At 39.3% G+C, this 27,801-nt stretch overlaps 1 protein-coding gene across 4 annotated transcripts; it reads right to left on the bottom strand.

Annotated features, from left to right (window-relative positions):
• Nucleotides 1-26,956, bottom strand: VSTM2A (V-set and transmembrane domain containing 2A). Of its 4 annotated transcripts, none has more exons than XM_027540268.1 (5): nucleotides 25,443-26,956; nucleotides 23,504-23,670; nucleotides 22,384-22,434; nucleotides 19,310-19,646; nucleotides 1-2,612 (listed from the first exon to the last, which is right to left on the bottom strand). In XM_027540268.1, the coding sequence occupies exons 1-5, from the start codon at nucleotides 25,519-25,521 to the stop codon at nucleotides 2,536-2,538; spliced, it is 711 nt and encodes a 236-aa protein (XP_027396069.1). In that variant the 5' UTR covers nucleotides 25,522-26,956; the 3' UTR covers nucleotides 1-2,535. The 4 variants fall into 4 exon arrangements, with proteins under 4 accessions (XP_027396069.1, XP_027396068.1, XP_027396070.1 ...); XM_027540267.1 differs by having other exon boundaries at nucleotides 1-2,490; XM_027540269.1 differs by lacking the exon at nucleotides 1-2,612 and adding an exon at nucleotides 2,619-2,750.
• Between the last annotated feature and the right edge of the window lie 845 nt (nucleotides 26,957-27,801).

Here is a 27,801-nt window from a genome sequence, read left to right as displayed (position 1 = left end):
TTATTTTTCAATCTTTATTTGCTTCTATAGTCATAGTTACATACCAAGTAATTAGTCCCAGAGGGACACAGTGTATGGTAAAACTAGACATCTCTTTGTTATAGTTTTTGTTCCAATATTTAAGATTCACATTAAAATTTCCAGCTTGGAGAAATAGATTGTATGCCATGTTCTTGCTCAAAGAAGTCAGTAAGTCAGACTCTTGGTAGCATACTGACAAAGAACTGTTATTTTGTACCCTCATGCAATGAGTGTAATGAGAGTTTTTCCAACCAGCATAATGTTCTTTATTACAAGTGAGCATGGTGAAGATCACTGATACAGATACATGTCCATCTTGCCTTAGAACTGATCAATCTCATGACCTGAACTTTGTGTAAAGTAAATTACATGGTGGATTTTCCCAGTCTGACTGAATTTGAAAATGTATACTTATTTATGCTTGAATGTATACAAACTTTAAAGTCCAGATAGACTTAATAAATAATATTTATCTTGTTATTTTATGCATTTTAAGCATTTACCTTGAAAGAAAATAAATTTCTAAGTTAATAAAATAGTGCAACCAAATATTTTATTTTTTTCTCATTAGACTGAAATAATAAGCCAAGTGAACAGAAAATGTCAATAAAAGATTTAGCATGAAACATAATTTCTCAGAAGATAATGTTAAGGATATAATGAAAATATCACCTTGCTTGTAACTGAATTGCAGAAAATCAATGCATTTACCTTTGAAAAGCAGAGGTATTCATTGCTTCAGGCTCCAGTCTAGGACCTTAGGCTTGGTGCTGCTGGTCTTATAGAGATGATCTTCTGGTTTGTTATGAATGAAAATGGAAGAATCTCTCTGGAAGGAAAACTCAGGTAATTTCTAACTCAACCATATCTATTCCATAGTGTATATGGAACACAATGCTAGTTCTGCCTATCATTCTTTGCCAGAGTAGAAAATAGGTTCCAAATAAAATAGTCATAAACCCCAAAATAAGAATGAAATATTTAAAATTATAATTCACTTAACTAGTGAAAACCGAACACATTATCTTCTTTAGTTGGGAATTTGTAGTCATCTTTTGCATACTATATTTAGCCAACAACCAAATTTTAATTTTAATTAGCAGACATTAAAATATAATTAGCAAGTAACAGAATAACAGAGCTAGAAAAATTCATACATATCAAAGGAAGCAACATTTTTTTAGCCATAGCAAAAAGTGTTCTTTCATGAATTTAGGGACTCATGATGACCACTTCACCTTCCCCATATCCCCTTCCCAGGCAAATTTTATAGAAACAACATTGCTTTTTGACAAAAATGATGATGATACAGGAATGGCTGTCAAAACAAGAGCACGTAGATTCTCAGTCAAAAGATCCTCAAACCCCAATAAACACCTTATATAAAGGAACATAGCAAATTCCAACACAGCATACACATAACAAAATTAATTCATTTATCAGAGACCAATACAATTTTGAATATGCATTTTCCAGAAGGAAGCAGGGGGCAACAGAAGCCACCTGCAACTGTCAAGCCTGTGGAAGTGAAACAATGCATTACAAAATACCCACTATATAGGAATTGTAAGTGAAAAACAAATGTTTTATCCAAAAAGAAAGTTAGTTGATGGTCCAACATATAGATATTTATTTGTATATATTTATATAGAGAATGATAAAAATCAGCTTGCATGAGGCTCAGAGTCTATCTACTTTGAAGTTGTATCACACATACTATAAGCAATTACAGAATTTGTCATTTGTGTATACAAGAATTGCAAAATGACTTAAAATGCACTGAAATATATAATGCTTAAAATGTCTTCATATAAACCTCCCAGGATTTACAGGGATTGGCCATAATCAGCATTTGCCAGCATGGAATAAGAACTACAATCAAGAAAAAGGAGACAAGCCCAAGAAAAGGGGGAAAATTTAAAAAAAAATTCTCTTATTATTTCTTATTTAAAATTTTTATTTCTTATTTAAATTATTATTTCTTATTTAAAATAATGTTGTTGACTTGCAGGGTTGAAAGTTTTGTTCTTGCCCCCAGCCAGGAGTTTTGTTTGATGATAGTTTATGTTCTGTAGCCTTTTGATCTCTGCTTACTTTCTGCAGATAATGGGTCTTTAGCAGGAAATCAGTGGTGTCTGTGGTAAATATTCACTATACCGAGGACGGTCAGGCCAACCCCTGAGCAGTCAATGAGATGATGCTTTGAGTAGCCAAAAGAAAAGGAAAAATATAGATCTTGCTATTAGAAAATGTTCTATCACTTCACACTAATTCTCTTGAAATAAAAGATCAGTGATTTGCCCAAGAAAATGTTATGAACAAAGCGTGAGATAGCCTCTTCGTTTATGCTTCGGAAAGCAGGCGCTCCTTGTGTAGGTAATTAGAGTACAGTGGGTGCAGAGTGGTGCTTGGAGTTTAGGGTCAACTTTGCTGTCCGCTCCGTAGATTTTACAGGCGATTTGCTCTTTGCTTTAAGAAGAGAAAGTGATATTGGAAAAAAGTCAGCACTTTAGACTAAAGCAAAGCACCCTTCACAAAGCCACAGACAAGAAGCAGGACAGAAAGTCCATGGCTTGTAGCTATCCTCGCACCTGCGGAAGAAGTTATAAGATATTCGCTCATCTCGAAGATTTCCAATGCTCCTTATTAGGCTGTTTTAAACACATACATATATATATTTAATTAGCTCGCCAGCTTGGCTCTGGTGCCCATGAATGTCTTGGCATGCACTGCAAATAACAACACATACAAAGTATTTCAGTCCCAGGAAGTGGTCTTGTTTGCTTTGTCTGTTTTCGAACCATGCCGTTTCATGGTTGGGAACACTGAGAGGAACAAATGCAGATACTTTTTTTCTCAAGCAATTCTATGAGGATTATTCCCTATAGTTATTTGGTTGTTCCTAAATGGGTGTCTAAAAACACATCCCCTGTTCTACCACTGCAAGCGTAAAACCACAGGAGGTGAAAACCAAACCAAGGGCAGCAGGCTTCTCAAGGGCAAGGAGAACAGGTTCTGGAGCGTGTGCATTTGGGCATCTGCTTTTAGAGGAAGAGCTTTTTCAACTTTTTATCCTTAAAATCTGAAGAAAATTTAGCACTATCAAGAACTGGACATGTTTGACAGCTCTCTGAGACTACATAAGGGAGGGAATGAAATTGTCCTTTTGCATTTTTCTTCACATATTTTATCCATGAATGTAAATGATATACCTTTACTAGTAATTATCATTATTGATAAGAAAACAAAAATGTGATGGACCTTAAAGCATTTCTTTTCTTTCTTCCTTTATTTTAATTCAAGAAAAGTTAAAAGGGTTTGAGGGGAGTGAAGGTAGGCAAATTCAATCTTTTGAATATTTCAGCTCCACATTGGTAGTGATAGAAATTAAGGTGAAAGCACACACTCTCAAAAAGTTACTGTAGAGTAAATATTTAGGGTTCTAAAGGGGTGGTTTAGCAGACTCACATTAATGTTTCTAGTTAGGTTACTTAAGTGTCACCATTGATTTGCCTTTGTTTAGGCGGTGAGTCATGTACTTAACACAGAAATCTATGACTCAAAACCCAAGGTCAGTGGTGGGTCTCTGGAGCATGTTGCTTCACTCAAGCTGGGTGACAAATGTTAAAAATGCAAAAGTAAAGGTACAGTCCACGTGTGGCTCTAAATATAAAGATTATACAGGGAAAATAGATACAATCCATGTAGAATCACTTGCATCAGAGCCAAAATTAAATATGTGCCCTTGTTATCTTTGAAGGGAGACTCTTTGACAGGAATTCATTTAATTAAAAGAAAGAAATTCATGTAATTAAAAGAAAGAAAGAAACAAAATGATTACATGACTCCTTAAATTGCCAGTAGTATTTGACACAAAGTATGTATGATACTGAATAAAGGTTTAAAAATGCTAAAAACAATAAAACCAAGGAAAATGATTAATTCTTCAAAAATGGTATTTTGTGAAATGTTTCCTTTTCAGTATAAGCATTGCAGATTGGCTCAAACTTGCTGAAACTGTGAATTATGTGCCTCTTTTCTCAACTAATCAACCCTTCACAGGAGATGTCCATCATTCCTGAGAATGATGAGATTCGAAGGGAACAGCTGCCATTCTGACACAACATTTTCTATTATACTGTGTCCAGTATGTGCAAATTAAAACAAAATTTACATGGGCAGTATAACTGCAAACAAACCCAATTATATACTGTACAGAATATGTTAAGGTTAATATTTTGAATTGCCATCAGATATGCAATAAACCACTGCAACACATAACGTTTTTTTCAGATTGTAATCATTCATCCACTTTAGGCACTTGCATTACTAGCATATTGTTCATTAAGTGAAATCTATTTCTGTCAAGCCAATTATGTTTTTTTTCCCCATACAGTAAATTCTAGAACAAATCTGTTCTGTCATCAAATCACAGATTGTTTCTCTCTTCTTTCTAAAGGTTTTATTCATGTCTGGAAAGAAGGGATATGTGCTTATTCATCTTTGTAACCCCAAAGATTTCAACAGTGAAATCTGAGACTCGAAAATGATATACTGTGTCCTATGTAATTTTAAAAAATAATCATCATAGTCAATTTCATTTAGATGCACACTATTCTGAATATATAGGGCTTCCCAAGTGGCACTAGCGGTAAAGCCAATGCAGGAGACGTAAGAGATCTGGGTTCAATCCTTAGGTGGGGAAGATCCCCTGGAGGAGGACATGGCAACACACTCCAGTGCCTGGAAAATCCCATGGACAGAGGAGCCTGGAAAGCTATGGTCCCAAAGAGTCAGCCACAACTAAAACAACTTATCACACACAAGCACACATTCTGAATATAACATTATTGTCTTATCAAACATGCTATGGTTTATTCTAAAGAAAATTAAAAAAACAATACTTTTTTTATAAAGTGCAAACTTTGGCTACTCATGCTCTATTGTTGTTATTGTTTTGGAATGATGAGATTCAGGATTGCAATCAGGAGTCCTGACTTCTAATTTCCTCTGCAGCCACTCACTTCTGAAATCTCAAAAAATGTATTTATTTCTTTGATGTTTCCTAAAATGAGCATAACAATTGTTTGCATTTTATTGTTTTATATATGTTTTCTCATGAGGAGGCCAGAAATTGTATTAGGTCATCTGTTTTGCTTTATTTGGTTTCCTTTCGCTCTGTGCTGAAACCAAGCTAAGATGATCTGTTTTTCCCTAAAAATGATCATTCATTTAAGCAACTCTTCCCCTCAGATAACCTGTATTCTGCTGTGTCTGTTCCCACTGAGCAGCTGTAAGCTCTTTCTCCTCTAATCTTCCTGGTGATTCTGGTTTTGCCTCTCTTATGGCCTTAACAGGGCTCACATTGACTTATAACTCATTATATTTGTATCTTACCCCACTGATTACACTATAAACTCATTAAAGGCAAGGATAAAATTTTAGGAATTTTTTTAATATTCTCAAATTGTAAAGCAATGCCTTGAGTCTTTAAACTTTTGCCCCCACCACAAAATACCCTGTAAAGAAGAAAGGGAGATGCTATTATCTAAATTATGGCTAGAAAATGTGCAGATAACATGCTTCGATGAGGAGCAGTCTAACAGAATCTGAAGATTTTTCTCTGATTCAGAATGTGATTTCATGATGTCCTTTGACTTCAGTGCAATAATGATGCCTTTCATTTGTTTTTATGTTTAAAGATTCCTCAGTGCTCTCTCAGGTGCAATTTCTCATGCCTTTGTAAGGTAGGGTGAAGAGGGATTTGCTCCATTTTGTAAATGGAAAAGTCTAAGAAGGCTTCTTAGAAGTCTCATGAGTACAGGCAAAATTTAGCTTTCTTCTTCAGTCCTTTTTGTTTCTGGTGATAGCGCATCACACTGCCCTCACTGGGATGTGGATAAACAAGACCGCTGCCCAAGACTGTGTCTGTGACAAATGAGTTTGGCCAATGAGAAATAGGAAAGAAAAAAGCTTCAGATATTTTATCTTCACTATGCATAACAATTATTTCAGAGAATAACAGAAAATTCCATCTACTTCTTTTATAAGAAACAAGACAAAATAAGAACCTATCACAACAACACGGAGTCGCGACCTTGGAATCCTTGGGGATCAGGTGGAGAAGGAACCATTTACCCACATTTTCAGTCACTGCCTTCCTCCTGCCTTGATTAACTCAGCACAGCGTCTGAACTGGAAAGCCTGCCGGGCCCTCATCTGTTTGCCAGATGGAAGGACTTGGCTCCCTTTTTGCACCTTCCTTTTTAGATGGTTCCTTCTGAACTGCCTTTTTTTTTTTTTCACCCCTCTCCATCTACAGCCATGAGGGTGGAAGACACTGGGCAGATTGAACAAAGCAGCATCCTCTCCTTCGCAGCAAACTGGAAGATTCAGCACCTACCATGTGTCAGGGAATACATATACATGTGACATACAAATATTGTCTTCGTTTATCCTCTCATTAGGCCCATACAGTGAACACACAGATTAGGAAAATGTAATTCAGTGGCATATAATAACTCAATCTAGGTTACACAGTTAATAGATAATTAAACAAAGGTACAGAAATGAGGGCACAGCAATGCAGTCAGATCAACTCACAGTCTGGATGCGCTTTTTTCTGAAACTCCCTCAGGCATTGCAACCTTGCCTCACTGCCTCCACATATTAGATTAAGATGTGAAGCTATTATTTAAATGTACAATAATCTTTTCAGAGAAAATACAACTGGCTTTAGGGAAAAAAATAAACTTTCCCTAAGACTGAACTGATAAGTATTGGATATGAAAACATCAGCTTCTTTGTTTTCCTAAACATTAATAAAGTTTGTTTTGTGCCATACAGTATGCCAAATGTCTGATGATATAATATTATTTTGAAATTTTCTATTATAGTCTTTTAGATCTTAAAGTTTCCTCCAAATTAATTTAAATATTTGAATGAGATGTGGTCCCACCCTTATTCTTACATCTCCTCTTCTTTCTATGACCTCTTTTCTATACTTTTAATCTAAATTTGATAGCCTGGAACCAGGAAAAGTTAAGTTGATGTTCAAAGTACCACCATTAGTGGTGGGAAGAGAAAGACAACCAAAGTTTCTGGCCACCAGGAAAGATATGGGATATGGATATTTAATTCAGAGAAGTAAGTAGAACATTGAGACAACTATCTAGATAATTTATCACATCTAAATCTTGCCAGCTCTTTAAATATCCTCTTTCTCTGGGCTGGGATTGTCTTGATGGATTAATTTCCTATGTGAGGACAACTCTTGGTTTTGATATGGGGAAGAGTTGCAATTCAGGGCACAGATCTACAGATTTAGGTATAATCCTCATGGGTTCTTCTTCTTGTTTGAGTATCTAGTGGGATTAAAAGGAGCAAGAAAAGAGAAAGGACACAACTTATGTCCTGCTGTGGCTCTCTGATCTGGCTCCAGAATCTTAATTTTCTCAAAGTGAATATTAGTGATGCTTATCCCATGAACAAACTTAAAATGGAAATTTTCCAATAATAAAAGAAGCAACACTGAAATAACTGTTTTGCCTGTGAAGAGGCCTAGGTTACAGACAGGCCTTGACTAACCTCTTTTTTATTATAGGTGTCAGCTTTACGATATGAAAGTAGCTGTGAGAAAATTTGAGCTATCTTTTAATGCAATTTTTATTCAGGTTTTCACATACTAAACCACGACTTAAGGGGAAGGGTCAAATAATAGGATGATTTTATCCTATAATTTTTTGAAAAGAGTATCTTTTTATTAGATTCCTATGGAACTAGTGCCAATTTCTTATAGAGATCCATTTTTTAAAAGAAATGTGCTTCATTTTGACCTAATACATAAATCGCCTATTTTGCCCAGGCATGTTGGCAGCAGCTGTTTAAATTTCCTTTCCCGCTTTCCTTTAGTGAGCAGATTTACACCTCTCTTCTAGTTATGAGGCCTCTTGTAGCTGAGGGAGACAAGCACAGCTGCCCATGTACACAAAGGTCTAGGTGACAAGGTGCAGGAGTGATACCCCATTCACAACAGAAGGTCCCAGACTTTTTTGTTTACAGCAGGCTTTTGGGGTTCCTACTTTCTACAGCAACTCAAGAATGGGCACAAAAGTGAAACTGCCTTCCGCCTGCTAGGACCACAGTGCATCTCAAAACAGCACATTTTCACTGTAATTGATTCATCCAAGTAAGAACTGATCCTGATGCATATAGGGTGATGATTAGGACAATAGTAGCTAATATTTCTTTACCTCTGACTGTGGTCCCAGGAGGCTGACACAATCATTCTGCTGATTCAGGAACTGAAACTGAGAGGGTTTATACAATACACTGTTTGCTCAGAGAGTAGGTGAAGGACTGCTACTCAGGAGTTCTGTCTGAGGCTAGAAACTGATTTGCATCTTAACAAATGTTTGTCTGAGCACTTAAAGAAGCACATTCAACTCAAGAATAATCTATGAGGACAACTGGTGCCAAGGTGGGATGGCTTTGCTGAGGGCCTGTGGGCCAGAGTTCTGATCCCATCACACTTACATTACTGTAAGGACAGTGTCCTAAGGGTGCCCCTAGCTTTTGCAATTTGCTTTATTTCAAGCACTGAGAGTTTAACCTATATTGGATCTTTTAATGCAGATAGGATTCTGAATTCATACAGAAATGCTCTCTCAGACTTTTTTGAAGCATTCATATGAAATAAAACACGGTTAATATGTATAAAATCTCCCAGAGTATTGACTTTCCTTGGCACCCCTGGTGACCATACCTCTGCTCATCACTTTGATCTCCTTCCAAATTGGGGGCTCAGTTAGTCATATTATAGAGAGGAAAAGTAACTGCATGAAATTTTATTTAAAGACTTTATATGTGCTTGATTTATTTTATCAATATAAATTTATCAAGATAACACCCATTATGTTTAGACAAATAAGAATAATTTGATGGTCAGATTCTCCAACCAGCTCCCAGGAAATTAGATATAATGCTCTTAATTTCAATGCTACTAGCAATTTCTAGGGACACCACTTTCACCATAGTGCTTTTAATATACATACACACATATGTGTACATGTGAGTTTTTTGTCATAAGCTTCACAATTACACAAAACTTTTACTTTGCTTTTGTTTATTTGTTCAATGTATTTTCTTTGTTTTCTCTCTCAAGAGCTGTCTGACACTGGCTTATTTTTAAATTTGGGCAATTTCGAATATCTTTTCCTTATGACAAAAATAATAAATTATCAGTGTACAAATGTTATCAATACAAACAAAATAATCAGATAATTTGATGGGCATTTTCATATTATTTCTTGTTATTTTCTATGTGAATATCTCAGATTGACTTAAAATTTAGTATTCTTTATGTTTTCACTTTAAAGTTCTTTGTCCTGTATTTTTTCACATTATATTATATATTGGTTCTTTTCTAATTTCATTAAACTTTCTTTGAAGACATGATTCTAGAAGGTGCTTACTATCCATTGTATGGTTTTGCCATGCTCACTGGGACACTTCTCGCCTATTGGTCCTGTGAGTATTTCCCATTGTGGGCAGAGCTCTGTGATATGCATTCCTGTTCACAGATCTGGGTCTGCCTCTTTCCTGAGCTCTTTGGATTTTCCTCCCAGAACATCATCTCAGGGCCAGCCTCAAGCCCTGAGACCAATCTTTCTTGCCAATTTCCCTCCAGAAAGGAAGTATCAATTCACCCTGCAAGCAATGATACAGCAGAATACCTGAGTCACTGTAACCTTCCTGGCATGTATTGATTATTAAGTGAAAGTGAAAGTTGCTCAGTTGTGTCCGACTCTTTACAACCCCATGGACTATACACTCCATGCAATTCTCCAGGCTAGAATACTGGAGTGGGTAGCCTTTCCCTTCTCCAGGGGATCCTCCCAACCCAGGGATCGAACCCAGGTCTCCCACATTGCAGGCAGATTCTTTACCAGCTGAGCCACATCTTTGCCAAATTACATGTGTCAAATTTTCAAAATTGACTATGGATTTGACTGGGAATGCAACGAATCTACAAATACTTTTGAAAAACTTGACATATTTCCAGTACTGAGATTGTTCATCCCAAAACAGCATATTTTCTCATTTATTCAACCCTAAACTCTTCTAACAAAGTGTTCTAATCATTTTTATATTTATACTATTTATTTGCTATTCCTTTAAAAAATTAGATATGTTATACCCTTTTCTTTTTACTATTGAGGATTATATATTATGCTGCAAATATTTTCTATCTGGTTATTGCTGTCATATGGAGAACTGATTTAGGTTTATATCTTTGCTTTGAGCTTATCAATATTGCTATGCTATGCTATTACATGATCACTTTTGATATCTCTAAGTCATTTGGAGTGGATTACATAATCATTTGCATTTCTAAAATGGACATTTTTCCCTTCTTTCCCTGAGTGTTAGACACAAATATTTCCTTGTCTGTTACACCACTTATTAGTTACACTTGATTTAATCAAACAAATGTTTTAAATTATTTATAGTACAATGTTATTTTCATTTGTATATTTTGTAACTTTAAACTTTCTTTAGTAATGTTAAACCGTCAGGCCTCTGATTTTATGCTAATCTTCCTGTGTCAAATTTCTCTTTTCTGCTCAGCTCTTAATTTAAGTTCATTTGGATATGTAGCCTAAATTGTACTCTTTTTTTAAGTTTATTAAATAAATTCACCTTTAATTATTATATTTTAATACATAAGATATTATTGTATTTTACTATTTTAGAGCCTTCTCTGTTTATATTTATGTTGCTTTATTGCCCTCTTTATGCATGGTTATTTCAGAGAACCAAAAAGTGACGACCTCACTCATGTGCCAGGTAATCTGATAGATGTTTAAAATATATCATGACGCAATGCTAAAATGTTATTTAGGGCACATGTGTCACTACCTCAATTTTATAGATAAAGACTCTGAGGTTCAGGGAGATTTGTATGCAGCTCACTCAACAAACACAGTATCTAGGAAACAATGTTATCTACTACTACTATGCCATTCTTATTATAAGGCTCTAAATCCATTTTGCTTTTCTCTCTTTTTAAAGCTTTTAATAATATTCTTGTTTATGTTTTCAGATGCACCTGTGGGGTTGCAAAGAGTCGGACATAACTCAGAGACTTTCATTTTCACTTTCCATAGTTATTTTGTGATTTAAAAAAATTTCTGAGGGTCTTTTCTGAAAGCTTGAATTTAATTACAATAGCACACAGTGTGTATAACTTCAGCTTCCATAAACACATTACTTATTCAGGTCACAGCTCAAAGTCCTAAAAATCCTTTGGAATTTTATTATTTTGTAACCAATAAAGTCAACCATCTAGTTATAACCTTGGTCAAGACAGTTGGTGGCTAATGTGGTATGATTATGTAGTGGACAATTTATCATTAATTAACATCACTGTGACAGAAGAAAAAAAGGAAGCTCTGAAATTACGAATAAAAGGTAGTCAGGAACGAAGACCCATTCTCCCTTCTTTAGCTCATCACCTACACACAGCCAACTACTTGTCACTTATCGAGAGTTGATCAGTGACATGGTCTCTATGTACATAATTTCATTTAATTCTCAAAACCATGAGGATCATTCCTATTTAATAACTGAGGAAGCAGAGGTACATGCAGCTGTGAGTGATGGACATGAGACAAGAACAGTCTAATAACTGTGCCCACCACCTCCCCTGGTGAGAGAACCAGCTGGTCTAAGAAGCATGTTCCCCTGGATTTCTGCCTCTTTGGCACAGATGTAAAGAAGCTGCCTGCCAATGACGGAGACGCAGGAAACGCCGGTTCGATCCCTGGGTCGGGAAGATCCGATGGAATAGGAAATGACAACCTACTCCAGTATTCTTGCTGGAAAATCCAATGGACAGAGGAGTCTGGCAGGCTACAGTCCATGGGCTCACAGTCAGACACGACTGAGCAACTGAGCACGCGCAGCTGAAATGAATACACCTGTCAGGCTATAGGTGGCAGCAGTGTTCCTTGGAAGAAGGAGCCCTTGCCTTTCTTGAGAATTCTCTCTATTTTGACCAACAGAGTGAGGTCTTTCCAGCACCTTCTCAACCCTTTGGTCATCTATCCAGATAAAGCTCCTCTGGCAGCTTCCTGAAACCTTAAGGAGAATGAAATCACTCGTGACAAGATCTTAAAATACTGGCAAATTCTGCTTCATGGCTCCTCAATCACAGAGCCCTAGTAATCACAAACGAACCTTGCAGAACACTTAAGTGTTCATGCATTGAAAAAACTCTTACAGCACAAAATGGAGCCTTGGTTTTACAGACCCAGCTAGTTACTGAATTTCAACCAGTTAAGTTAAATATAGTTTACAGGAGAATTTAGCCAGTACAGACTCTTACTCTGCATAATTCAAACTCAAACATAGCTCCAGCAGATCCTTTGACCTGTATTATCCAAAGCATTGCCTCAAATCTATTTTTCATCTTATTCATGGCTGCTTGATTTACATAGCAGCCATTTAACTGATAGAATTACAATGATCAAATTAATTTAACCTGTGTAAGCAGCCAAGTTAGATCATTAAACCAAAATCAACATTGAGGTCTGGATTATACATGTGGCTCTCTACCTGGATGTCGTGCACCATTTCCTCATATTTTAACTCAGGAAAATAACCTCCAGAAAGACACTGAGCCCCTCATCTACCTCCCCTCACCAGCTCTGAAATCTGTTTTAAGATCATTTCTCTATTTGACCACTTTTGGAAAGCTGCTACATTTGTAAGCCAGAGAGGAGCTTCCGGAGCCCTTGGATTCTAGCAGCTGGAGCAGCAGCTGCCTCTCAATGCTCAGGTTCACATCATGTTGAAAACATAACAATCATATCTCTGAGTTCAGAGAATCAGTATTCCTGCTGAGCAACCACACATGGAAACATGACTACACCTTAACTATGGCCAGTTTTCTTATGAGTGCCAGCTTGAAGAGAACAGTTTCACAAAAGTCCAAAACAATACTGGAGAAAACAATAACAGAAGACCAGTTTCTAAAAGTGTATTTTTTAGTTGCACACACATGCACACACATCTCATAGTACATAATGATTTTTTTTCTCTCACTCATAAGAACTTTTTAGAGAGAATGATTCTCATAATTAACTGCACATAAAAATGGGTATTTCTGCTTCTAGACTCAAGACATTTGTTCTGGGATATGAACTTTTTAATAAGCTTCCTTGTCAGTCTGGCACAGGACATCTGCACTTTGAAAAACACTGTTTAGGAGTCTTGATCGTTTTTGAAACAGAGGCAACGTAATCGATTTATGCAAATATAAGAACAAAGAAGACAAAAGCAAAGTTCTATCTGCCCTCTCTCTCTTCCTTTTCTCCCCAAACAAGACATCCACTTGTCCTAGACACTTACAGGAAGGCAAAAGAAGGGGTGATCGTTGTAGCCAAAAATTCATCTTTAGGGTGACTACTATTTTGTCTGTATGTCAGGTTTCCCAGAAAATGGGACTTCTACAACTGAAAGGAGGAACGCCCCAGGGAAAAGGATACAATGGGGACTTCAAAGTAAGTGTAAATAAGTTGCTGTGGAGACCTGAATGAGGAAACAGCCAATTCTGACTAAGACAACAGGAGAAAGTTTTATAAAAGAATCTGCATTTGAGTAGAGTCCAAAAAGAGGGAAAGAAAACGTCATTTTCAAAGTCACAGAGGTAAGAAATATCTGAAAACATTCAGGAAAGAGCAATTTAGAAGATTATGTGTGAGGGTTAGGAAATCAGGAGAAATAGCTTGGAAATGAGACCTTGAAAATCTGTGATGGTGCTTTGGAAACGATAATTATTTAATACTTATGTTCTGTTGTGACGTGTTCCACATATTGAGATTATGAGCATATTCAAGATTTCCTCATTACCTGTGATGGTGTTATTAAGAGAACTGGGGAACACCAGAGGAAGAATATATATATATATATATATATATATATATTTTTTTTTTTTTTTGGTGAGAAAGCTAAAATAATAAATTCAATTTTTGAATATTTAGGGATATGATCTAAATATTTATTGCCATGAAACAAGCCACCCTAAAACCTAGTACCTTAAGACAACAATTTATTATTATGTCTCACAGGTCTGTGGGATGGTCACCTGGGGCTCAAGTCAAAGGCTGGCTGCCTTCAGTCAGCACCATGTTTCAAGGCAGTTGCACTTGGTGCTCAATGGCTGGCTCTAAGGCCACAGCAGAGGCTGCCTATTCTCTTGTAGGAAAGGTCTGGAATTGGCTGGTGAGGTATTACTCCTTCCTGTCTCATTGTCACAGCAGTCACAGTCCAGTCCAGGCTCAGGGTGGGCACAAAAGGCACATGTGTCAACAGCTGCTGTCAACCACTGTGCAGGGGTTCTGCTCTGCACAGGGATCCTAGAACAGACATGGCGGTGGTGGTGGGGTTAACGGGGACAGCAGGAGCCCTGGTCTGGCTCTCCAGAGGGAAGTCAGGACAGACTGTCAATTTGTTAGGGGAACCACTGACCAAAACTACCTGCCTTGGTCAGGCACAACAGTAATCACTTGCATTAGTTATCTTACAACCGGAAGTTCTGGTAAGGAATGTGGAACTAACAAGCTACCACCGACAGGAAGGATTTGGGAAAGGTCAAAAGAACAGAGGAGATATCAGTTCATATGCCAAATGACTCATTGGAAAAGACTCTGATGCTGGAGGGATTGGGGACAGGAGGAGAAGGGGACGACAGAGATGAGATGGCTGGATGGCATCACTGACTTGATGGACATAAGTCTGAGTGAACTCCAGGAGTTGGTGATGGACAGGGAGGCCTGGTGTGCTGCGATTCATGGGGTCACAAAGAGTCGGACACGACTGAGCGACTGATCTGATCTGAACTGATGCCCAATCTATGAGGTCCTACCACCTCCCAGAATCCTCCTCGCTGGAACCCATCTTGGCTGAGTGATGTACAAGCCACCAGCAAGGACCCCGAGTCACCAAATATGGGCCAAACAGGATGATTGGCCACAGACAAGCCGGCAACTAACCCCATTACCATAAGCCCAAGACTGCAAGTCATGTGGCAGACCTTCTCCTGGGTTCTCATACCTCACTGCTCTCGACCCAGGTGCCCCTTCCCAATAAAGTCTCTTGCTTTGTCAGCACTTGTGTCTCCTCAGACAATTCATTTCAGAGTGTTAGACAAAAGCCCACTCTCAGGCCCTGGAAGGGGTTCTCTTTTTTGCAACAGACTGAGAAATTTTCTGAGGAAAACTTAGCAGTTGAAACCATAGAAATGGATGATACTGGAACACTGAGAATGGGAAAAGAACTACATTTAAGAGAGGAATTTAGTTGGAGAAGTCCACAGAGAGAAAGGGGAATGCTAACAGTCAACTTGAAGGGGCCAGAGGGGAGTTCAGGACACCAGCAGCTGAGGGGTGGGGCTGTGGGTGTGACCTTTAGGGGTGTAGCTGCCAGGATGGGGTGGGACTGGGCCAGGCTGCGTTCACACCTTCATTGGCTTGTTGGCAAGGGGGTGTGTGGAGAGGGGATCCGTAGAAGAGAGTATAGACTGGGTGGGGAAGGACAAAAGTAGGAAACTGGGGTGGTGGTGGATGGAGGGGAGGTTTGGCTTCTGTATGAAGTAGATGTTCTCCATGAGATAGAAAGAAATGAGTAGAGAATGATGTAGTTTATTGAGGTACTTGGGGATCTGTTCTCAGTGCTGCTGCTGCTGCTGCTAAGTCGCTTCAGTCCTGTCCGACTCTGTGCAACCCCATAGACGGTAGCCCACCAGACTCCCCTGTCCCTGGGGTTCTCCAGGCAAGAACACTGGAATGGGTTGCCATTTCCTTCTCCAATGCATGAAAGTGAAAAGTGAAAGTGAAGTCACTCAGTCATGTCAGACTCTTCGAGACTCCATGGACTGCAGCCTACCAGGCTCCTCTGTCCATGGTATTTTCCAGGCAAGAGTACTGGAGTGGGGTGCCATTGCCTTCTCTGGTTCTCAGTGCAGATGGAACCAAACCAGTTCATGCTAGAATCAGGACTTGTTACCCTCAGAACACCTGTAGGACATTCTAAATGTTAGTTATGGCTACAAAGATTGGAGAAGAGAAAAACCTAAGGAACTGCAAAAGCCAAGTTCTATTTATTTGCTTTATGATTTTTCTTCAGTATTTTGGTTCTAATTGTGGATTATCAAATGTAGGTAGAATTAAAAGAATTAAAAATAAACACCATAAAGATACAGCTCAATTGGATAGTTACATGTGCATTAGCTTTTGAAAAAAATATCTGGTAAAGTAGCTATATATTTTGTGATATACAGATAATAAAAGACTATTTTTCCATATTTTTAACATAAATTTCTGCTCTAGGAAAATTGAGTAATTTGAATGTTATAATATATATTCAGAGTTATTTTCAGCTAATACTTTTCCTTCAAAGAGAGACAGAACTACTTTGACAGAAAGAAGTATGAATTAGGAACTGAGTATTTCAAAATAAATAGTTCAGTCAACTAAGTAAAAACTGTGATGAAAATAAAAGGCCAACAGCCCAGCTTTTGGTAACAGGTTGGTATTATAGTGTCACAGACACCATGGATGACACATGCCTTCCTATATCAAGTGAAAAAACAAAAGGCTAATATAACTCTTGGTCTGTAAAGGCAAGATTTCAATTATTTTGTCTTCATCATATCTTGCCTTTAATAAAACAGGAAAGCAAAGATGCATGGTCAGTGTAATTTACAAATATTTTGTTTTCTCACAAATGAAAATATAAAAACGATTAACTCTTTGACGAATGGAAGTATGTCTTCCATTTTTGTATCATTGTGCTTGGCATACAAGTTCTCGAAAGGATGGAGAGTGAATAAATGAAGCATGGGTATTGAAATCAGCTTTATTTGAATATAACCTGAAAAATCATAAAGCGAAATTACAAATCAGGATGTGGGTGTTAGAGGAAAGATTATATAGATATTTAACCCCAAAACTGTATCTTATGCAATAATTGTGCAAGCACAGAGACTTACACATGAATAAAATGAGTGGCTGGGCCACCATAGCTTCTGCACTAGAAGTTAGAAAATGTTAAATGTATATAAAATATTTTCCAGTATTCAATCATAGAAGAAAATAGAAATGAAAATTTTTAATGTGTTTCAGATTAACCTTTGCTACTGCTGATAATTTTTAATGGAAATAGCTTTGGATGGATACAGGCTTGCATAAGCAGTACACCCTGTTCCTTTAGAAGAAGCAATGGGTGAGGCTGATGATGGGTGGAAAATGAGTGGTGATTTCTCTTTGAAATTTGTTAGATTTGTATAGCCTTTGCCACTTAGCACCAATCAGACTAAGAAAAAGATATTAAAATAAAATGAATCTTTTTAGAGTATATTATTCAATCCAAAATGTAAAGAATTTAGAAATAGAACTTTTCATCCTATGCTTAGAATCCTTCATCTGGGATAAGTAATCTGATTCCACAAAATGGATTTATGATTTCTAGCCTGGAATATTCTATGCAGGCTAATAACTTCAGTTCCATGATTTGGAGTCCTCATCAATTAGGCTGTAAATTGTCTGCTGAGTGGCCTCTGAAATTTTGCATATAGCATTTAGGTTCTTATTTTGACAGTGAGAAAGGGACGAAGACAATGTCTCCAAAAGTATAACATCTTTACCAAATAATGGCTAAAAAAATTTCTACCATTAGGTGTGTGTGTGTGCATGTGTGTGTATATGTGTGTGTGTACACATGTGTATATATTTTTTAACTTGGTTTTTTCCTTTGGGGGACAAAAGAGATGATAAAGAAGAAAATGAGACAAAGTCACACAAATATGGCTTCAGAGAAGCTGTCTCCTTTCAGTATGGCATAAGGTGCCGTAAGCAAGACATGCTGGGATAGCTGCTTACCTACATCACAGGGACCCTTAGTCAAGCTCACAACAAATAGTCTCCATTAGCATATGAAGCCTAAGGAGGAATCTAGGGTGGGATATATTATTTTTAAAATATTGTTTATAAATAAGTATTTAAAGATATACACATGCACACACATGGGCTTCCCAGATGTCTCAGTGGTAAAGAATCTACCTGCCAATGCAGGAGGCACAGGAGACACAGATTTGAACCCTGGGCTGGGAAGATCCCCTGGAGAAAGGGAAGAAACAGCAACCCACTCCAGTATTATTGCCTGGAATATTCCATGGACAGAAGAGCCTGGCAGGCTACAGTCCATGAGGTCTCGAGTTGGACGTGACTGATAAATATATATATATATATATATATGTACATATTTTTTAATTTTTACATATAAATGTAAAAATATATTTAAATGTTTATTTATATATAAATCATCCTGATAAAATGATGAAATTTTAAAAATCTAGTAGCTAAAAAGAATTTGAATGTTAGCAATATAATTTTCTATTACAATAGTAGTATCAATAATTCTTCAATGATAAACTATAAAGAAACAAACTCAAAACTGAGAAATTCAATATTTTATGCTCCCTTCATCCTATAATACTGCATCAAGCATTTGAACAGGATGCAGAACAGTCTAGGGTAGTGTAAGGTACTGCTCATTCCATGCCAAGGTTAAAACTTCAGTGAGTTTCCATTGGCTGAATCAGTGCATAAATTAATGCTATTCAGAACAGCTTTAACTTGTACAGCTGACTTAGGAAATGTGTGACTAAGCTTCTAAATTGGCATCGAAGCCACATTGACAGGAGCTGCCTTATCACTGTACCACTTTCTGCCTTTCACCCCGCCTTACTTCCTCCTATTACCATAATCACTTTCATCACAGGCAGCTGAAGTTTCTCCTTCAAAACAGAAGCCCTTGGTAACTGGTCCTGCTTAAAGCTATGAGTCTCTGAAAATGTGGTGTGTCTCTTTCATTTACATGATGAAGTGAAAGTCTCTTAATTTGGGTCATTATCAACACATAAATCTGTAGAGAAAATGAACATGTATTTACAATGCAACCAAATGCACATGATTTATTGTGCTTATAGTGTGTAAATACAGAAGGAAAAGAAGTCCAGCCCTCAGATTCCCTGGACATGAGGCACTGCCAGCAACTAATGGGGCAATTCACACCTTCAGGAAAGGTCAGCCTCTGGCTCTCATAGCTCATCCTCATTTTAACTGAACTTGCTCTCTAATTTTAGAGAAACCATCACACATAAATCTGTCTACACTGACCCATCTTCCTGTGGAGGGTTTGTGAGTGGTAAAATGGGTTTCCATACCTGATTGTGGACTTTGTTTGGGGATTTTGGCTACCTCTTGAGGGCTGGAAGTGGAGGGCACTCGCTGGTTGGCAGAGCTGTGCATACTGCTGGGAGCTGCCACGGAGACATTCTTGCGAGGTTTCATATCCTGCAGCCACATGGGTGAGGCCTCGAAGGCCTGCATCCTCCGGGCGTGGCTGTTGGCGTTGACTTTTAGGTAGGCCTGGGCTTTGTGTTCCTGAAGCTCTCCATAATTGGCGTCGGTCACCCTGCACTCATATAAGCCTTCATCCTTTTTCCTCACTTTGGAAATCTGAAGCTTGTGAGAGATGTCATTGCCTTGGACTTTCACTGTCTGAAAAATTGTAGGTAAAAAAACAAAGTGCTACATCAAGTGATTTGGTTTCCATATCTTGTCCTGAGCTTTCTAAGGTTGGAAAATTAAAAGGTCTTAATGGCCTCACAGCCACAGTCAGAAAGCTTTTTATTTCCTCAGCAGTCTAATTAGAAGATCTTATTTATCTTATTCTATTAACACCTAGATTCACAAGATCATGGAAACATGAGTTTAGTCCAGCTGAACCAGATTCCATAAGCCACATGGTTGGCATTTGGTACCAGCTCTACCATGATCCCATCAGGGGACTGGCCTCTGCCAGGTGAGCTCAACTGAATGAAGCAGAACCTAATGTGTGCATAGTTTACAAAGCCTCTTCTTCACTGTAGGCTACCTACCACTCTGAGAGATCACAAAAACATGCTGTTGGTCACAGCTGAGTTTAAGTGGGAATGTGCTTTTAATCCCCACTTCAGGATGATTACTAAACAGACTGGCAAAATAGACTTGGATAGTAAAGTTTTTACTCCAGATGTTGGTGCAGTCTGACCTATAGTCATGGGGTGGCAAGACTCAGGGAGCAAATGAATATCACCTGAAATCCTATGACTCGGAATATATGCCCCTGCTACCACAGGGTCTGTGTGCTGTTGGAACTTGAGATGCCATTAATTAAACACTGCTTTGATTTTCAAAATAGAAACTGACTCTCACTTCTGATATTGTTTATACCAGATTAACACCAATATATATATGGTAATATATAATATACAAAATTCTACATAATATGCAATAGATCTATAAGCATTTTTATCAGAAGAGGTAGATTTGATATACATCATATTATCATATTATCCATGACTGACAACGATGGACTTCATATGACACTCAAGATCTGGATTTGGATAATTTCCAAATTAATTTCAAAAGACAAAGAAGAGAAGTGAGAAGGCAAAAAGTTATTCCTGTACTGGGCATTACACTTTCAAACAGTCATAAATAATTTAGAAAATCTGGGAAGTGTTCATCTGGTTTTTACATATAGAACTGTATATATAAACAGTTTTCAACATCTGAACCATAACCGTAAGTATGCATTTATGTACATGAAAATTACATACAAATATTATTAAGACTGTAAAACTAATGGGAAATAGTAGTTTCAAATATATTTTCAACTGGGTGTCCTGATAATGTTGGGGTAGTCAGAGTGCTTATATATTGTTATTATTCCATTTTATAATATACTGAGGCTTAGGGGGTTGGGGTCAGTGCTTGTCAATGTTGACTATACACTAGAATCATCTGAGGAGGTTCAGAAAATACTCTCATTTGGATTAATGCAGAAACACTCTGCATCTTTCCAGGGCAAAGCTCATACTGTATTTTGTAAAAACTCACCTGGGAATTAAAATTAACTGCTGGCTTAGGATCTATGTTCAAGGTCACATACCAGGTGAACTGGGAACACACTGCTTCCTACCTCTGTGTTTAGAGCTCTTTCCAGTTGACTAGATTGTATGAACTCTGGGCATTGATAATGCTGTTAGCAGTTGTGTGCATGACTATGCAACTAACTGCATGTTTCTCTAGCTCAAAATGTGTGAGGCTGCTTTACCACCTGTCTTTGGAGGATTGGGGTATGGGTGAAAAATGAAAGATGAATAGGAAATAAACAATCTATCTAATTATATGTGTATATATAAATGAACATTTAAGAAAAACATCATTAATTACTGATCTTACCAATAAAGCTTTTCTAGCACTGTTGGAAAACAACAGATTCTGTGATATAAGAATAATTAAATTGAAAGAATCTAAAAAGTCAGTGAGTTTATGAAAAGAAATTGGGAGTTTCTGGTTTGTATCTTATTTTTGACATTTTCTTCCATGCTGAGATTATATATTTAGATTAGAGAATTTGATTTTATTAGCATATTTTTACATTATTATGATGTAACCCCAATATTCTATTACTTTATATGTGCTTAAAATAGCCTCAGAATAAATTTCCTTTTAAAATGTGATTTTCAGATTCCTTATACACATATTACTTCTAGTAATGGAAAGTTGTTTACTAATTATCAACAAACTAAATAATTCTATTAGTATAAAGTGATTCTAGATGGCTTCCTCTGAGGTATAGTAAATTTTCTTTCTAATTTCAGACAATTATGAGCAGTAATAACCAGCAGAGTAGAAACACATCTCTGTATTTTCAACAGGTTAACCTCCTCTAACAATGCTTTTATATTTATATTGGCTTTTGGTCTTATATTACATGATTTTGAACACTGGCATTAGAAATGCCAATGCCATTTAAAGTTGAGTTATTTTAATTACAACTTCAACTCCCTGTTGGACGCTTTAATTTTTTTTTCTGCCTGGGAAGATTTTCATCTTTTACTTGCTATTGAAGGATAATTATTGGTATAAATAAATTATTAGTATTGCTGCCTTTTACTGTTATAGTTAATAAAAGCAAGAAAGTGTCACATTCCTCTTTGGGTGAAAAATGATTCCCAAGTAATTTTTCAAATATTTATACCATTATGATAAATAATTTTATTGTATGAATTCTAAATCTGCTTCAATGTGTTTGTACCCAGTGAGGTAAGGTAAGACAGAGCCAGAGGGCTCTTGTCCTGCGTGTGCAAATTTCCTCTATTGGGAACGGTAAGTATAAACATTTTTGAAAACCGAAATTCACTAACTGGTGCCCCGGCCCGAGTGCAGCAGTTGCATTGACACTCACGCTGATCTTGGTCCCATCTCCGTCAGGGTCCCGGTCTGGCAGCAGCTCAGCCTGTGGGGAGGAACGGGGAGCGGGGCATACGGATGCTCAGACCTCGCCCAGCCGGAGCCCTCCGCAGCGCAAACCCGGAGGGAGGGGCACTGCCCTACCCACCAGGGGACCAATCCCTGTGGCTGTGCTTGGGGACTCGGGAGCGGGAGCGGGGATTAGGGGACAGGGAACTCTGGGGGTGGGGCGGGGGGTGAGGAATCTTCGAGGGCGTGCTCGGACTCTGGGGACTGGGACTGGCAAACTCGAGGAGCTGCATTCGGGTCAGTGCCCGGGGTGCGGGCGTCTGCGGGGGATGGGAGACCTGGGATCTCGGTGACTGCATTCTGTCATTCCCTGCTGTCACTCCTACAGACCTTCACTCACCCCCGCACATCTGCAGCCTCTTTTGCAGAACTACCTCCTTCTCTGTTCAGACCCTCGTTTCTCTACCCGCCCCCTCTCCTCTCCTCCCCTCCCCACCCCCTCTCCACTGGGGTTCCTCCGTCACTCCCCATTCCCTTTTTTCCGTCACCCCGTCTCTCCTTTCCCCATCTCCATCCCCCCTCCTCGGTCTCTTCCCACCTCCTCTATCCCCTTCCATTCCCCCTCCTCTGTCTCTCCTCCTGTTCAGTCTCCCCCTCCTCTCCATCTCTCTCCCCGCTCCTTCCCTCTGCGTCTGGCAGAGGTGGTAAAAACGCAAGGGGGTGGGGGTGGGGGTGATGGAAAAACCGACAGAATTTGTCCCCATCCCACCATACTGAAGGGATAGCGAGTGTCCGGGGATGTATCGACGCAGCAGTGCCATCTAGGGCTGCTGACAATGTCCAGTGCTAAAAGGAGGAGTCTATTCCCAGTTCTTAACCGGGAAAGACTAGACAACCTGCTTTCCCTTGGTTTTAACGCCGTGTCGCCAGGACAGGGTTCACCCCTGGCATCCCTAGGCGTCATCCTTGCCGCCAGGTGAGCCACGGGTGTTCCCAGGGGCGCCCCAACACCATCTTGGCCGAGATTCCGGCTGGACACTCAGGAGTCTAAGTCAGTGAGTGGGCCGGACACGAAGCAGGCAATTCGGGCGACGCAACTCTGCTACCTGTGCCCCGGCCACATCGGCCCCAGGCTCCAGGTCCTCCGGCCCCCGCAGGAACCACCACTGGATCTCCAGGTACACCGAGGCAGAGCCGCTCTGGAAAGCGCAGGACATCTCCACATTCTGCCCCTCGGTTGCTGTCACATTCCGCGGAAACTCGGTAAATTTTGCTGCAAAACAAACGCACCCTTTTGGAATACGCACTCCACTCTTGACAGCATCTCTTGTGAGCTCACTACATTTTCCTGGGTCTTTAAAAAAAACAAACAAACAAAAAAAAAACCCTCTATGATATCCCAGAGGCTCCCTCCACCGTTTTCCTTGGCCTCTTTCTTGTCTTATTTTTGGTATCAAGCCTAAATCATTTTGTTGTTGATCAAATCCAGATAATAGAAAGGTTAACAAGCTTTCCAATAACTCCCCTCTGCTAGCCAGGCTGCTCATAGTTAGATACAAATACCTTTTGTCAGACTGCAGTATTCCCCAAAACTTACTGAGGGATTCAGGGAAGTACATTTTACACATATCTGTCAAGCTGGTACATGAAGAGAGCCTCTTATGTCCAGGTTTCTGAACAATCTGTGACTAACTGGATGTTCCATGAAATAGAGAAAAGATCACGATTATCTGTCAAAATTTACATTCCTGATATATATCACAACACATTAGCAGTTGTGATTGGAGGGCTACAGCATTGAAACAAGTTGCACACTTTTTTAAGCTGTGTATATTTCTTTCTTTCTTTCCAAATTAACCTTCATATCTGTTCCCAACAAGCTTTTGTATTGTAAATTGTCATACATCATGGGATGTAAGAATCACACACCTGGGCTTGGTTCAGATTAAAGATTGTTATAAAGTCACTAGAGATTTTTTTTTAGCCTTTTCATTACAAATCTTGATACTGCTAGTTTGCAAGATTCATGGAGCTATGGTGAAACTCACAAAAATATGTTTCCTCTCTCCCAAAGGCACTTCCCTAACACGGAATGCGTTGGATGGTTTTTCTTATCTTGTCTAAGAGACACTCTGAGAAAGGCTGATGATTCCTTAAAAGTCTAGGACAGATTTGTAGCTTAAGGAAGTGTACAGCTACAATGCGTACTCATGGGGAGGAGGACTGGGGGGCTGCAGGGTCGATTTAGGGTGGATGCACTTTGCCCCCACTTTTTAAAGCAAGGCGCCATCAGTGTCTCTTTTAAAAATTTATAAAATCCCAACATGATCTCTACTGAAATAGAACTGTATTTATACTTAGAGGAAACGGGAGATGTTAAGAAGACATTCTGATCTTAAAAGGACTTTTCCGTTGATGGCATTTCTGTCTGCAGAAGTGATGCAGTCTTCTGGCAGCAGAGATGTGATCTGTTCATGGTGCTGAAATGATCACTGCAGCCTGCGAAGTCCTGAACAACTGGATTCAGCAGGCTGCTGCTGCTTGTAATGCAAGTCGTGCCTTTTTATGGGTCCTCAGAGGAGTCTGTCCTTTGATAAACACACACGCAAACGAAGTCACACGGACACAGAAAAACGAAACTCTAAACCCATACTGCCTACATAGAGGAGGGCTCACCATGGAGAGACCCCCATGCTCAGCTCTGTTTGCGAAAATAATGTATGCAAGAGTCGTTACCCTGTGCATGCACATAGAGGGAACACACACACACACACACTCATAGCTCTGTGTTTGTGCTCACCGAGGAACCCACCTCGTTGTCAGTAACCAACTGTATTTTCTCTCAAATCTAGCTGGGCTACTATTAATAAACTTTAAAGAAAAATGCCAAACAGAACACTATTCATTGTTACTTGCTAAGAACCTGACTACATCTGCCTGGCCGTTCTTTGAACGCAAAGACACACACACACACACACACACACACACACACACACACACACACACCGCGAGCAAATGTATACTTGCCAGTGAGCACAGACTTACCTTGAGAAGAAAGCCCTTGCTGTACATATAAAACGGAAAAGAAAACAAATCCAACATATGCCAAAAAGATCCCCATCATTCCAAAAAGTGTAAGGTTGGCGGGGTGGGGGGGGGGGAGGTCACATGGGTGTATCCAACAGCCAAAAAGCTTCACAAGAAAGGAATGCCACTGTCCGGCAGGCTTGGTCTCAGCGCCCAGGGTGTGGAGCTGCGAACATCCCGCCCCTCGCCTGCTTGGACTGCTCTGGGGACCCGGAGCAGGGACTGGGAGTTGGCGGCGCGGTCGAGGGCTGGATACTGGGCTCGGCTCTGGCGGGCTGCGCTTACACACCCGGACCTCGGCGCGGAGTAGTGCTCGCCGCTCGGCTGCCCGCCTTCCGCTTCCTGCGGCGGGTCCGGCGTCAGCCCGCGGTGCGGGGTGCGGGGCGCGGGGCGCGGGACGCGGGGACGGCGCGGGGCGGGGGCCTCGAGGACTCGCGCCCTCTCCGCTCTTCGCGCCGCGGCGCCGTTAACTCCGTGCGCGCCGGGCCGCGTTCGGTCTACGCCTGAGTTCCGGAGAGCGGCGGCAGCGGTCCGTCCCCAGGCGCTGCTTCCGGCCAACTGATCCTCTCCCGCCTCAGTGAGTCCCGGCGCGCGGACTGCGGCGGGGCTACGAGGACGGGGCCGGGGCCGCGGGCGGGAGGACGGGGCTCGCCGGGAAGGAGAGGGACGGGACTAGGCGAAGACACTGCGCCGGGGCGACGAAAACAGCCATTGGAGGGAGATGTCGCTTAACCAGTTATTAACTGCTCTAACTAGGAAGAGCGCAAGCTATTATTTCACACGGATTTATTGCTGAGCAACCTCGCGCGGAAGAGAAGCGGCTCCTGCAGGGACCGTATCACTCTTGCTGGTGAATGGAAGAGATGAAAAGTACAAAAAGTCACGTATTGAGGGAATTTTCCAGAAAGAAAAGTCGTACCACTTTTACGCTTTCATTTATTTGTTTTTGCTAATTCATATACTACTTTGCTTTCCCAGCCTCCATCTGACGTGTATTTTGGCGGTGGGGGAGGGGTCTCAAATACCATTAGGGTCTTTATTTCATGGTCTATTTTTATTTTGTTTTTCTTTTGGCTAACATAGTAACGATTTATTGTTCCCTGAGATTCTATTAATAACAAATACTGTTTTAGGAAGAAAAAGTACAGTAAGCTTTACGATGTCTTCCATGGAGAAGATTTGAGATGTGTATTCTGTTATTAAGAATCTAAAAGCAATATCTGTCTCTTTAAAGACTGTCCACCGTTAGGCAGTGAATTTAAATCTTCTTAATAAAATTAAAATTATTTGCCCTTTAAACACAGTGCCAGGTATTTTATTCTCACTGTTACTTCCATGCATCTCTACCACAGATTTTCAGTATTATTTGGAAATATGACTAAGTGTTAACAATGCTGTCAGGAAACCAATGCCGTATATGTATTTTCATTTTATTGCTAAAAATATGTAGGTGGCTAATTCCTTCACAGACCAGAAAAAAAAAAAAAATACTGTCGGATACAGCAGTAACTTAAATGTTCAGAAAATTAAGGCACAGTAACTTCAGAACAATATTATTTTCTGGAGATATATTTATTTTTCACTGTGGTTTGGCAGACTGTAAGACTTGGAGAAAGTCATGAGGGACGTTTTATATTTGTTCATGTTTAGGCTAACATGATTCCTTATCCTTCCTCTTGAGCAAAGAATTCTGAAGGATGTCTTTTCAAGAAAATAAATCATTTTACATCGAAACACTCTCTTATGGAGAATGTATTCACAATATAGAAAAAAAAAATCCAAATTAATCCAGCTACTCAGTACAGTATTATCTGAAAAGTAAAAGTATGAAGATATTCGATCCTCAGAGGTTAGTCACCTCCAGCTTTAAATTATATGTCTAACAAGATGTGTGCAGTGTTTAATCACAAGGTTTTAGCTTTCTTTTAATATTTCACATAAACATGAGATTAATATGTCATGGAAATGACCTGACTTGAAGGTTATCTGTGGTTAGAACTGTTTCTAATATAAAGAAAAGGGTGCCCATTTTAAGCAAAGGAAGTTCTGAATTAATTTAGCAAAGCATGTCAGCTCTTTTTAAGGGTAACTTGGTCAATGTAACTGCAGAAGTACAATACAAATAAGTTGAAAATTTGAAAAGTAGAGTGAGAAACGTTTTTATAGGACAAACTATCAAGCTTCTTTAAATAGAAAGTTATAAGCATTTAAGCAGTAAAAGAAGGAAAATGATGGAAAGGAAGGAAAGAAGAAAGGAAAAAGTAAGAAATGAAGAAAGAAGGGAGATAAAATTGGGAAAAAATCTATGCTCTTTTCC

This window comes from Bos indicus x Bos taurus, chromosome 4, assembly GCF_003369695.1.
Source record: "Bos indicus x Bos taurus breed Angus x Brahman F1 hybrid chromosome 4, Bos_hybrid_MaternalHap_v2.0, whole genome shotgun sequence".
Classification (NCBI taxonomy): Eukaryota; Metazoa; Chordata; class Mammalia; order Artiodactyla; family Bovidae; genus Bos; species Bos indicus x Bos taurus.
Note: the sequence above shows the minus strand (reverse complement) of the source record. Positions and strands in the feature narration are given on the sequence as shown.